Source organism: Anguilla anguilla, chromosome 7 (assembly GCF_013347855.1).
Source record: "Anguilla anguilla isolate fAngAng1 chromosome 7, fAngAng1.pri, whole genome shotgun sequence".
NCBI lineage: Eukaryota > Metazoa > Chordata > Actinopteri > Anguilliformes > Anguillidae > Anguilla > Anguilla anguilla.
Genome location: NC_049207.1, coordinates 11,587,446 through 11,600,920, shown reverse-complemented (window position 1 = coordinate 11,600,920; position 13,475 = coordinate 11,587,446). Strand labels below are relative to the sequence as shown.

Below are 13,475 nucleotides of genomic sequence, written 5' to 3'. Positions count from 1 at the left end.
TTCCGTGAGGGTGAACAGAGAAGGAAAGACGAGGCACAGGATACGCTATTATATTGAATTTGTGAAACATAATATTCGAATGTAAACGCCATTTAGGTAAACTAATGTGGATTAATGTTGAACAGGCTCTGTGCAGGCGCTGGTTCTGTGTGAGGGAATATTGTCACAACTGTGTGAGATCAGATGCAGACTTGAATTGGCTTATTCCTTGGTATTCTTTATGACGTACGTGTTTTTTTTTGTTTTTTTTTTTGCCAGTTGTCCCTCAGCTTAGCTGTTCCTTGCCAGCTACAGTTAACTACAATTTTCCAAGCCATTGTGGTGTTTGGGAACTGGCTGTGTCAGACTAGCAAAGCCGTGGGGAGCACCAGGAGTTATCCTGGGGTTCAGGAGAGGTTGGGCCCCCTTCTGAGTCTGATTCACATCACTGGACATGGTGCTGTTTAGGACAGGCGTGTCTCTCCTCTTCCTTTTTTAGTTTATCACATCTGCCAGATTCAGAAATGCATATTTATTGATAAGATTATCCATTAATTTGCTTAACTTTCTGTCCATCTAGCCATCCTTCAGCCAGTCTGCACATCTACTGTAGCAAATAATTAATTGACAAATACAAGACATTGGCAAATATGGCAACATACGGAGTCCTGATGCACGTATTCCAACACCATCCCTTAGATTGGTTGTAATATTGCATGTTCGGGCAGCTATGAAGCAAGGACCTTGGCGTGGCCTCCGAGTGGTTTTTGGTCATCAGAGGTATATCAGGGGCTGCTCAGGTGTGACAGGAAAGGCATGAGTGCAGTTAGAGCAGGTCAAAGGTATGGCTGCAATGTTTGGGAAAGCACAGAGCAGTAGTCTGCCTGTGAGGTCCAAGCTCTGTTCTCTGTAATGCCACTTTGATTGGTTTATAATTGCTATATTTTCGTGATGGTGTCTGATCTCAGTTAAGTAAAGTATGAACTGCAGACAGACAGAAGCTACAGTCTGTGCAATAAGGTTGTCACCTTATTAATCACAGTGATGAGTACATTTAATATTACATGCACCCGTTGCCTGTGGTAATCTCTCCTCTGTTTGTGCAGCAACCCTTTTATTGTTGGAACGTCCTGTGGCTCTATTCCACAAAATCATTTGCACAAACCACAGACTAAAGTAATATTATTTGTATATGTTTAGCTGATACCCTTATCCAGAGCTACTTGTCCGTTTGCAGTACCAATCCAGGTTAAGTACGTTCCTCAACTTGGGAATCAAACCTGCAAACATTTACCCACAATGCCGCACTGCCAAATGTGAAATGTCATGAATTGCTATTATCCCAGACAACAAAATTGGTCTCAAATATCAGCCAAGGCCCTCTTAATTTAAGTGTGTCCTGACAGTGCTTTCCAGAACACACACACACACACATATCCACAAGGCACACACACACACACACACACACACACACACACACACACACACACACACACACACACACACACACACACACACACACAGCATTCAAAATGGTGCTGCGCTGTATGTGGCTTCATTTCAGACAAAATTAGCTCATCATTCAGCAGGTCACCTCTCACGAGAACGCAGGACTGCAGCCAGTTCTACTGAGTGGCTGTAATGTTACATATTGTGTGTGAGAAACGATAAACCCTCTTAAATAATAACGGTTCCCACACACCAAAATGGCTCCCAGTGGCAGGTGATATATTGTGTGGAGCAACATTGAGAAACATCAAACACCAAACCCAACCACAAAATGCATATCTGAGCATATGTGTCTGTAAGTATGTGCATAAATAAGTGCAAAAATGTATCTGGCACATCTTTATTCTGCAGAGGCTGTTGTTTTATCCCCCTGAAGGCTGTGATTGATGGAGTAGTAACGACAAAGCCCGTGGAAGCAGAGATGTTTCTGCAGCAGCACAACAAACAGCTGTTTGTTTTCTCCCATCTGCTGCATGTACCCTGTTCAACTTCACCCCGGTGGTTCTAATGGAAAACAATTATCCATCACAGGCCGCAGTTGCCATTAAGCCATTTCTCACACTGGGGTTTTTCAGATACCCATCTCGCTTTGGAACATCCAGAGGGAGGCGAGGGGTGGACCGGGGGGAACATTGCTCTGGTCCTGGTCATTTAGGCCATGTTTACTGCACCATGTCTGAAGCAGGGAGCAGGGCGGAGCGGAGCGGTGATGATCTGGCGCGCTCCCATTGGCTTCGCTTGCTCCCGCTCTGTGATTGGGGGGGGGGGGGGGTCTTTGGCCGGTGCCGCGTTCCCATTACGTGGGACTCGATGGCCATTTTCATCTCACCGCCTCACCTCTGCTCAATTCTCTGTCACTGCGTTGGGTAATAACTGTGCCAGAAAGCAACAGACAGGGGGATTATTATGGTTTATAATTGTGGAACAGTGGTCAGGTTACTGGGGTCAAAACCAGAAAGTTGCATGTTTAAATCCTAGGTGGGGTTCTGCAGTTGCGCCCTTGCTTTGGTTAGTGTGTCGCTGTAAAACACATTAAAGCACTTCAGGTGTGGATCAAGGTGCCTACTCGGAAATAAAAAATGGGAGAATGACACGTTGAATGACCTCCTTGTGTTATTCAGAGCTGACTAAGTGTACACTTACTGATTGCCAACTCGTTTTCATTTCACCATTTTTCAGGGAAAACATCAGCAGCTAACATTCAGCATCCTATCTGCTTCTGCAGTTGGCCACTTAGTGACTCGATTCAAGTTGAATTGACGACAAACCATCTGCAGAGGCGGGAAATCCAGGTACAGAAAGTAAAAATCCTCCCAGTATTTTGTTCCAGTCACCTGAATGTGCCAATTAGCACAGTTCCTCAGCCAGGAGGTAGAACTAATTATAAAATCAGCTGGCTGAGCTCACGGGTGGAACAAACACACGGCAGGATTTTTACTTTCTGACTCCTGGACTGTCCGCCTCCTGTGACCGGGGCGGGTGTAACCTGGCGCTCGCGGCCTGGCGGTGACGCGGTGCTGTCTGTGTGTCATCGCAGCGTCTGCGACGGAGCCTCCCCCCGGGGCTGCTGCGCCGAATCTCCTCCACCTGGACCACCACCACCTCCGCCACGGGCCTCCCCACCATGGAGCCGGGCCCCGTGCGCCGGGACCGCAGCGCCAGCATCAAGCCCCTCCACGAGGGCCCCATCTGCAGGTGACACCCCCCCCCCCTTCTCACCAGACACCCCCCAAATGCATTTACCGTGCACCTGATACTCTCGTCTCGTTTCCCCTTAGTGCCCCTTACTTTGATTAAATTGACTTGATCATTTTTTCTTTGCGCTCTCTCTCTCTCTCTCTCTATCTCTCTTGCTCTGTCACTCTCTCCATTCTATTTCACTTTCATTCTCATTCTCATTCTATTCTTCTCTCTTTCTCCCCTTCCTTCTCCTTTCTCCCTCTCCCTTCCCACTCTTCTTCACCCGCTCTTTCCCTACTGGTCTGGCACACCCTTTTGTGCTCGGAGTTGTAAAGTGGTCTGCCTTGTCCTGCGGTTCGTGTTCTTGATTTGGAGGCTTGAAAAAATTAAAAGCCTGTTGATCAATCACCCGAAAAGCTCTAGTCCCTGTCCCCTCAGAAAAGCCGGGTACGGTTAAGTGTTGCTGGCCGAATCACAAGCTTGCATCATTCTGTTGTTGATGGTCAATTTTGGTCTGGAGTTCAGTGAATTTAGTGAACAGTTTGGCCTGGAATCAAGTTATCACTTGTGTAGTTCTTCGTGCATTTTGAATGCCACTCTGTTTGGAGCTGGCAAAGGAAGATGGTGGCAGAGGACTGTCGCTCCGTTGGCTGGACTTTAACTTTAACGTCGAAGCAAATAGAGAGGTTGAGGAGTGATGTCATCAGCCTCAGATGAAGTGGACCATGGGAAACAGGAGGAGTCATGTGGGGAACAGAGAGATGAAGCGACGTGAAACAGCTGAAAGGTCAAGTGGAGGCCAGTGACCGACAGAGGGGTCAGCACGTTGTCACTGGTGTCTCAGAAGCAATGTTTATCTGCCTCCAAAGTGTATTATTTCAAATAGTGTGGCTAAAAATCATTATGGTATAACAGTACGAAGGGACAAAACGTAATTCACTTTTTTAACACTGGGGACAATTTTTTTCTTTGTAATAATAATGGTGTGCTTCACTAAAGAATGTGCTGCAAGTGTAGGTTGTGTGTTGTTGTTGGTAAGGGCCTCTTTGGCTGGTTGGTTTACCCACTCCTACCCCAGAAGACACTGGGGTATTTCCTCAGAGTGGTCAAGAGTGCATCCAACTGGAGGTTTACATGAGATCTCAGCAGCTAACAGGTTCCATCCCTGAACCCCTGCTATGACTTTCTCAAGGGCAGGATGTGTTCAGGTCACTTCAGGACAGGAATTAGGGCACTGAGTGCTTAAATTTGTTGGGGATTTTCCAAATACTGCTGTGAGTTCCTCGCTACAGGGTGACATGACCCTCTCTTCTTCATCAGTGATTTTATCTGTCTGGTAACTTGGTATCGAAGGCTGTGTTTATATAATGCCACAATCAATGTGCTGCAGATGGACAGTTTTTGCTTAGCCACTGGATCGGAGCGCAGGGTTAGCATTCTCTCTGTGAATAATTGACTTATTAAACATTTTGTTCGCCGTCTGCAAACACAGTTTTATACACAAATGGCCGATCAAACTGCAGTTTAGCAGCAGTTACCGGCTCCTTTCTTTTTCTTTTTTCTCTTTATTCCTTCGTGCAGGGCGCTGTTACGGGAGTACTCTGTGTGCAAAATAATTGATAAGCAGCTGTAACCTCTTTCTTGCAAGAAAGAAGGGGGGGGGGGGGGAAAGATCCTGTCAGGTTGCGAAGGCGGGCATCGTGTTTCTCCTACCCTTTCCTCTTTCCCCCCCAGCGACTTTGTGACATCAACACGAAAGTCCTCTCAGGCATCATTCATCCTGCTTTGTAAATAGAAACGCTCCGCGGCCTGCTGAGCCTGTGTACGCTCCTCCGTGGGTCGCCCCACTTTAAATCAAATGCCAGGGGAGTCTGAGGCAGGAATGCGCGGCCGCTCCGGAGGGCGTTTCGGAGGGCGTTCCTCGGAAAACGTTCACGGGAAAAGCTCGGGTCCAGTGTTTGTTTGTTTAAGCGCTGTTTATTTCCATATTTAGGAATTTTGCTTTCTATTTTAGTTTTTTTTTTCTCCTTCTTCTTCTTCTACGGCTTGTATACTGTAAATCCAGTGAAATATGATTGCAGGAGCTCAAGTTCAATTATTAATCTTTGTAATAACCTCAGATAACCATCTCCTCTTGGTGTGTCTGTCCCAAGACTGTCTCCTAGATACACAACACTCCAAAATAGGCTGCTGCTCCACAAATTCTGACAGTCTGTTTTGACTCTGCTCCTATGGCCCGCATCCACAGTCTAATGCATAGAATGCACGTCTTCCTCTCCGTACATTTGAGAAACTCGTCACCTACGGTTCTCTTCCTCTTGGCTGTTGCCGGGCTGGGGTAAAAGCCGCCTTTTAGAGCGTGAACACAGCCCTTTGCGAATTTACCTCGGTCAGCAGTCTTTCGGCACCTGGACCACCCCCCCCCTTATAGAAGGGAGGCCGGTGGCCTCGGGCACCGGGCCCCTAATGGAGGCCTTCAGCTCATTCTCACAGCTCGGCTCCGCGGTCAGAGATCAAATTAAAAACAGACGTTCTCTGCTAATGCTGTGACCAGAGGCACCGGGGTGAAATAGGCAACAAAAAAAAAAAAAAAAGGCCTGACTGGCTTGCACCCATGGCTCCCTCACACTCGCGACTCTGCCGTCCTGTTTTCCTCTTCCATCAGATAGCGTAATGCACTGCCTTGGGAGAAGGGACTGCCCCGTTCTGTAATTATCGCAGTCGTTCTGTGTCCTCTCCGAGCTGCCGTTTTAATGACGATTCAGGCAGTTTGTTTGGACTTCTTTGCGCGCCGACGGTATTGTACAGCAGTAAGCTCGACCGCCAAGATTATCTACCCGCGACCGCTGTCGCCTAAACAAGAGAAATGTTCGGGTGTTTGTGCAGTAGAAACAAACACGTGCTTGAGCTGTAAATTAAGGCAGCCGTTCGTGTCTGACATAAAAACACAACATTGCAGCTGCTGGGTCTGGCAGTAAACCGAACAGGCTGTGACTGTGAGGCCAGTTTGTCTCCGCACTAACTAACATCATTTTTATGGCTCCTCTGTTTCGTTGTTCCATTCAATTTTGTGAAAAATAATTTGCTACAGAGAGACGGTTGGCCACTGCACTAACATGTCAACGTATCACGCCTATATGTTTAGAAGCAATGTCCTCTGTCCGAAAGTATCAGCTTCTAATCATCAAGTAATATTACTGGAGAGATCGAATCTGGAGCAAATAAAATGATTCAAGCGCTCAGAAGCTTTCCGCTTGGCTGAAATAGCTGTTCTTGGTTTGTCAAATATTCAGTGCTTAATCATGCATTCCCTCAGTGAGTGAAAAAATAAAAGTTTCAGAACACTTCTACATCTGCTAGTGTTTTTAAATAAGATGCAATCAGAATGTATAACTCCTAACAGGGAAACTGTTTTCCTGGTAAAAAAAAAAAAAAAAAGAAAGAAAGAAAAAAAAAGTGCTGTGTCGGTAATACTTGCCGTGCAAGTTGCACGGCTGTCTATAATTTTTTGCGTCTTTTGCATCATTTTTTCCCTTGTCCATTAGCAGGCGGTTTCTAGTGACGTCAGTAGGAGCGTAATTGCGCCAGCTGCAAAGCCAGACATCTTATCTGAAGAATCTGAGCTAGAGGCAGTGCGCACGGGACCCCGTTTTCCTACTGTACTTTGGCTGCGTTATCGAGCCCCGCATCTGGGCCTACGGGGCGTACAGTAGAATCCTGGCAACAAAAAAACAAGAGTTTCATTGTTTACCGTGGTTTTGGGGGCGCTGTTCGTTCAGGCCCGGGACCAAGTGTTATCTGCAGACTGCAGAATCGTTTAACGTGAAACGCTGTGGCACGTTAATACCGAAAGCATAACAAAGTGCGGGCAATCAGAGCTTTGTGCGTGTCTCAGAATGCCAAGATAAGCGAAAATAAGAGAACTCCTGTGTTACGGAAGTTACAGGCACACTGTACAGTAACCAATGTTCCTGGCCAATCAGAAGATATGTACCTTTTTTATAGGGCATATAGGTTGCCAGAAGGATTGTGTGTGCATGTGTGTGTGTGTGTGTGTGTGCATGCGTGTGTGTGTGTGTGTGTGTGTGTGTGTGTTTGTGTCTGTATGAGCATGTGTGCTATTTTGCATGTTTGCATAGGAGATGGAAATCCATTCATGCGTATCCACCAGCTGGAGCAATATGAAATGTTAATGAATTATAATGACAACAGATAGGAAAATCTGCTTGTGAAATGAGTTCCCTTTGCTTACCCCATTGTGTAAATTGATGCGGGGAAATTATGATGAGCCTTTCTCTCCATGTTGTGTTTATTATTGTTTCATTATGTTAGCTATTTGATTCAGTTATTGTATGGAATGTATTTTATATTATCGTGAATGGAATGACTTGAATTCTTAATCCGTGCGGCACCCGATCGTAATTACGATTATGTGCAGGCCTGCGTGCGTCATGTGTCTGTGTGTGTCGACGCACGTGTTTGCGTGTGTGTGCGCACGTGATTTTGTGCGTGCACGACTTAGTGCGTGTGCCTGTCTAACAGTCTAACGGTTTGTCCTCCTGCTTTGCAGTATGGTTAATAACGACTCGTGGAACTGTTCGCTCACGCTGACTATTTCCAAAAGCAGGTCCGTGTCCGCGTCCTACCCCACCTCTGCCGGCACAAACCACCTCTACACCAAACGGCAAGGCAGACCAGGTGACTGTCACACCCTGCCTGCAGCTGCTGTGTACTGTGAGCGCATGTCACAAAGTGTGTTTCTGTGTCCATGTGTGTGTGTGTGTGTGTGTGTGTGCGTTTATGTGTGTGTGTGTGTGAGTGCATTTGAGTCTGTTTGTTTATTTGTATGTACATAGTTAGGGATGCATGAGCAGATATATGCGGTGTTTGCATCCTGCCTGTGATCTTGTTCGCATGGGAACTGGGGGTTTAGACTGTGCCCCGTGTGCCTGTGATGGTGTCTGTGATGACCGTGTTAACTGCATTTGAGAGAGGAGGAAGTGGTCTACTTTCTATTGCTCCACCACTGTGCAGGTACTGGTGCATTTCAGGGAATTACAGATCGTAAAAGTCTTGTTACATCATTCAGGCAGATCTTCTCGACACTCACACAGAATTGACAAATGGGACAGCTTCTTTTTTTATTTAGATGGCTTTGGGAGCACGTGAAATTTCCATATGAGAAAATAAAGTGGTGTACCTCGCTGGCATCCTGCAACGCTCATGTCAAAATTGAGCTTGAAATGAGCTTCACGGTCTCTGGAAAAGGTTAATAATTCCCAGGAAAAGTGGGGTGGTTGCAAGGGCCAAGCTCTTGGTTCATCCAACCACATCATTTTCCTTTGTTTCTTTTTTTTTTTTTTTTTTTTAAATAACGGCTCTAGCAGCCCCTGAAACCCCATCACAGAAAAATAAAAAATCCTCCCCCTATAAACCCTCTCTGGCCGCATTATGATAATGTAATGATTGCATAACCAAGACCATTCATTTCCTATTCCACACCTGCTGCACATTACGCACAACTGGTCCGACCGCACTAGTACAACAGCGCTTTTATTTTGGAATTGTCTGTGTCGTTACAGGGGGAGTGGTGCCACTCAAACGAGCTCAAAGGCCCATTTATCTGAAAGATATATAAACACTCCAGCCATTTTTTTTTGTCATGAAATACTGTATTATAAGCTCTGGCATTTCCTAGTGTGAGACTGCAGGTTTTTATTTCTGATGAGGTATTTAAATTAAAACCATCAACACTACGCTCTGTTCATAACAATGGGAGAGCATGCCAGGCCATGAAAGTAAGGAGGGCTACAAAGGGAGTGTTTGGAAGATGACTGATCCTTTTGAAGATGAGGGAAATGTTAGAACCATTCCAAACATATTCCATTACTTTCACTTTTTTATTGTATATGTATTTTTCTTCTAATGACCGAACAGGCAAAGATGATGATTGACTGTGACTCTTGGTTGGAATAGGAGTAGAATAGTCTGGATTTGTGGCCCTCCCCATGCCAGCTTTGTTCTTTTTCTCCTCGGTGAGCTAACCCGCTAAAGACTGCACGATAATCCTGTACTGGATAAAGACTGCGTGCGGTTCCATAGTCGACTAGCTCAGATTTATGCTGGTCCAGATCATGCGCCTGGACCGGCCAGGGTCACGCACACCACATTTTTGTCTGGCAACAGGTACAAAAAGACTGGCCGCTGCTGCTATGGATCGTCACCTTGGTAACAAGCCAAACCCTCTCCTGCACTCATCATCGTGATGTCACTCATTTTGTTTACTGTTGCTGGCTCACTGACTGCTCCAGCCAGTGTGACGCTAGGACTCCTGTGCTGTCTGTTTTCATGAAGGAGATTTCAGTAGCCGTCCGAATACAGTTCTATTGCTCATATACAATCAGTCTTTTTTAATAAAAGAAATTAAGAATCTTCGTTGGAGCCAATCAGAATGTGTACTGTTTTCTGACAGGAGCACACACTCCACCATTTGTATAATATATATGATAGAGTGTAGATTTTTGACAAATGCATTTACTGTACACCTTGATCGTTTGTTGTCCCCCAATTGATGCTAATATAATAGGGAACAATAAGCATCGTGTAACTCCCACCAGACAGACAAACATGCAGATACTGTTCTCTTATCTGTACATGGCAGAGCAACAGGAAGATGCTCACTTTGTATCCACATTGTACCCATGTGTGCGTGTGTCTGAGTCTGTGTTTGTGTGTTTGATTCTGTTTCCACCATTTTGAATTTATCTGCTGTTGGATGAGGTTATCTGTGCTTGTAGTGGCAGTATCAGTGGTATTCATCACGTGTATGGCCTAATCATTTTTGGAAAAATAGTTTTGATGCATGAAATAGGGAACAAAGTTTTTTCAGCTTCATATCAATGGCTGGCAATCACACTAACCAGCCACAGGTGAAGGCATAGGAGGAAATAAGCTATCATTTACATAGTTTGAATTTGGAAACCTTCACAGGGCATTTATAACACATTCATTACCACAGCATAACACCTTTATAGATGTTTCATAAATATCTGTGTACAGCTTTCCATTAGAGGGATGACCTTACATTACATGTTCTGTGTCACATTTTAGAGTATACTTGCATAATGTGATATGTTATCCTTCATAAAAGCATTGCATTTATTATGAATGATTTCTGAAGAGGTAGTGTCTTGTTAATATAGGTATTGAACCTGATGTAGGAATACTATTCAGTTTAGTAATACAGACTTAGGAATATCATAAGAGATGGCAGCAAGTAGCCTATGGGCATCTTGAATCCTTGTTAGAAGGATTTAATGCAACAATAACCTTTGGAATGGAAACCCACCCTACCTGAGGTGGGACAAGGCCAATGTCAAACCTGTTTCGCTTTCACCCACTTTCTCTAAGACACATAGAAGACAGAACAAATTCAAATGAAATATGAACAAAGAACCCAATCAAGATCAGAAGTAGTGTATATGCTATGAATAGAAATAACCAGTATGGTGCACCTTGATGTAGTCTCTCAAAGCATCTGTGTATCAAGTATATCAGGTTCAGAGTAATGCATTCACAGAGTAGAAATTGGGTCAGTAATCAAGCACATATGGTCAAACACATGGACAGTTGGACAACAGTTACCCACTTAATATTACATGCAACTTCATTTGGCCTTTATAAAGCATAGATGGCACTTTTATTATGACGACTAACATACTAATGCCGCATAGAAGTTGATGTATTGTAGTGAGTGGTGCACCACATACCAGAAATGTGAAAAACTGTGAATATCAGTTAAAAGTAATAAAATGTGTTATTTGCTTATAACTGCTTTATAAAGTGGTTATTAGGGTGCCGTGCACTATATGGCCCATTTGTGCCGTGTGCCTATTTTTCTCCCAGTTAACTGGGTGAACTGTCACACTGTGGGGTGGGATAAGGAAAGGTGTGCTCTTTCCTCTGGTTAGTGTGCGCAACGTGTGACAGCTTCCTGCCGCTAAATACGGGAGACTTTGCTGTTCCCGCCTCCTACCACTGCTACTGCTTCTGCATTAATCCTTCCATCTGGATATTACTCCAGAAAGGCTAAGTGGAGGGATTTTGGCTTTATACCATACTGTTTTATTTTTTGGTTTTGTGTTGTTTTGCGCTGTTTCTTCTCGCTTGCCGTTTTTTTTTTTTTTTTTTTTTTGAATAGTCTTGCGCGACGAGCTCGTGACGGAAGGGTGCTCTCTTGTTAGGTTTCCCTCCAGTCAACATCACGCCCCTGGCCTCTCCGTGCCAGTCCCCCGGCCAGGGCACGCCCGTCTCTAGCCCCGTCAGCAAGGCCCCCTCCGCGGACCTCCCGGACGCCGCGGACTCGCTGGCCGAGTGCGCGGTGGCGGCGCCGCTGCCGGGCGCTCACAAAGCCTTAACTCACACACAGAGCGCGCCCGGCTGCACTGCCACACACTCGGTCTGCAGCAGGTAAGGCCTGCAGCTGCCCTTCGCCCGCGCTGCCAGCAGGGGGCTTCTCTTCTGCATTCCTGTCCTGTCCGCTCCTCAAAGGGAGTATATGCTGTTAGGAGGAGCATTGCTATATTTTGTACAGGACAAAATTGTATGTGACATCTTTTGTGCTTGTGAGTGTGCAGTCGGACTGCATGACTGTGATCAAATGTGTGCTTTGGTGGTGTGTTTTCTTTGTTTTGTTTTTGAGTGAGTGCATGAGTTTGATGCAATTTAAGCAAAGCAGAGGAAAAAGGAACAATGAACGTCACATCGAATAAAGCAGATCTGACAGAAAAAGCAGGGAAGGCATGTCCCCTCAGGCTTACTGTCCTCTCCTCCCTCTGGTGCTCTCTGTCGAGGGCTGAGGAAGAGGCTCTTAGGACATGTTGCCTGTCCCTTCTGAAGAAAAGATGCCATGCTGTATGTGCATAATTCCTCTCATACTCTGCGGTCAGAGTTTTACTATTCGGCCCCGCGCCAAGGGGATATCGCGTCTGTGATTATATAAACCGCACAAATTACATCTCTTTTGAATCAGTTTCATTTTTTTTTTGGAGCAAAGGGGCCTTACCAGAACATCAACAGAACAAAATAGGACAAACATGGCTCTTGAACCTTGAAAATTGAAAATTATTAACCTTAAAACTCTTTTCTTTATAAAAGACTCCGATCGTGCAGTCAGTATTATTTACCCTCTTGGCAGGCACCTTTATCTGAAGAGAATTACGGGGCTTCATTTTTTTCCTGCCTTTGTCCGTCCCTATAGCTGGATATTTACTGAGGCAATTCCGACTAAGTACAGTGCTCGAGGGTACAATGGCTGAGTTCCAACTTAGAACTGAGCCTTCGGTCGTTTGGTTGTAAGCTGAGCCTGTGCTTAGCTTCGCTACTGGACGCTCGTCCTGCTGTGAGCCGAGATGGCTTCCTCTGGCGCTGTTACTCCTGTTGTGGTGTGCCGTCTTTGGGTAATACAGTAGTACAGGAAGGCGATGGGTGACTTTGCCGAATACTCTCAGCTTTTACCGCTTCAGAGAGAGGCACCGGACTAAAATTCGCTGGAGGAGGCTAAAATGACATGTCTGTCTTGTTATAGCCGAGAATATCGCCGCTTGTGGTCAGGAGAGGGGTGTTAATGTTCTATTCTTTATCAGAGACGTGGCAACAGGAGCTCTATAGGTGTTGAATCACAAGATTACAGGTTTAAAACACTGGAAGCCTTTCCCATTTTTTGTCAGCATTTTTTTTGTGTGACTTCTCTGTAGGGAGCAGTTGGGCCTCGTTGTCTCTTGGTGTCTTGGGAGCTTTTAGGGGGAGGGGGTGTACTTTAGTTTCTGTCTCTGTCCACCCCTCCTCTTTGCCATTTTTCTGTGCTAAATATGCAGCTGTGTGGGAGTGGGGGTGGCAGAGGTCAGCGTTTTCATTTAAATCTGATTTATTTCTTCTGAAAGCCATTATGCATGTGTAACCCCAGTCAACGTGGCGTTGGGTCAGAATTGTGAATTCACATGAGATTAAGTACAGACTGAACTCTGAGAGCCTGTTTGCTGTTGCTCTTTTTGTGCATGTTTGTATGACCTCTGACCTCTGACTTCCCCTCTCCTTCTCACAGTTGCGGAAGACCATTCAGCATATTAAGCCTTGGAGATGGGTCAATGGACAGAGGAGACAGAATACGCAGAACAGGTGAAAGTTCCTCCACTTCTGTTTTTCTGTTCCATTCCTCTTGTTCCACTCGTGCTTTTTCTTCTCATACATTTGAGTAAAGGGAAAATGTTAATGGAGCACTGAACATGATGTGCCTTAATTAACGCGTT

At 45.4% G+C, this 13,475-nt stretch overlaps 1 protein-coding gene across 4 annotated transcripts in view; it reads left to right on the top strand.

Moving 5' to 3' along the window:
* pde3a (phosphodiesterase 3A, cGMP-inhibited) overlaps positions 1 to 13,475 on the top strand; it is a 98,306-nt gene that overhangs the window by 73,035 nt on the left and 11,796 nt on the right. For 2 of the 4 annotated variants that reach the window (XM_035427732.1, XM_035427735.1), the window contains 4 exons: positions 3,026 to 3,183; positions 7,793 to 7,866; positions 11,412 to 11,637; positions 13,271 to 13,344. In XM_035427732.1, coding sequence (XP_035283623.1) covers positions 3,026 to 3,183; positions 7,793 to 7,866; positions 11,412 to 11,637; positions 13,271 to 13,344 — 532 coding nt within the window. The remainder of the gene's footprint in view (positions 1 to 3,025; positions 3,184 to 7,792; positions 7,867 to 11,411; positions 11,638 to 13,270; positions 13,345 to 13,475) is intronic. The other 2 variants (XM_035427733.1, XM_035427734.1) reach the window with 2 other exon arrangements.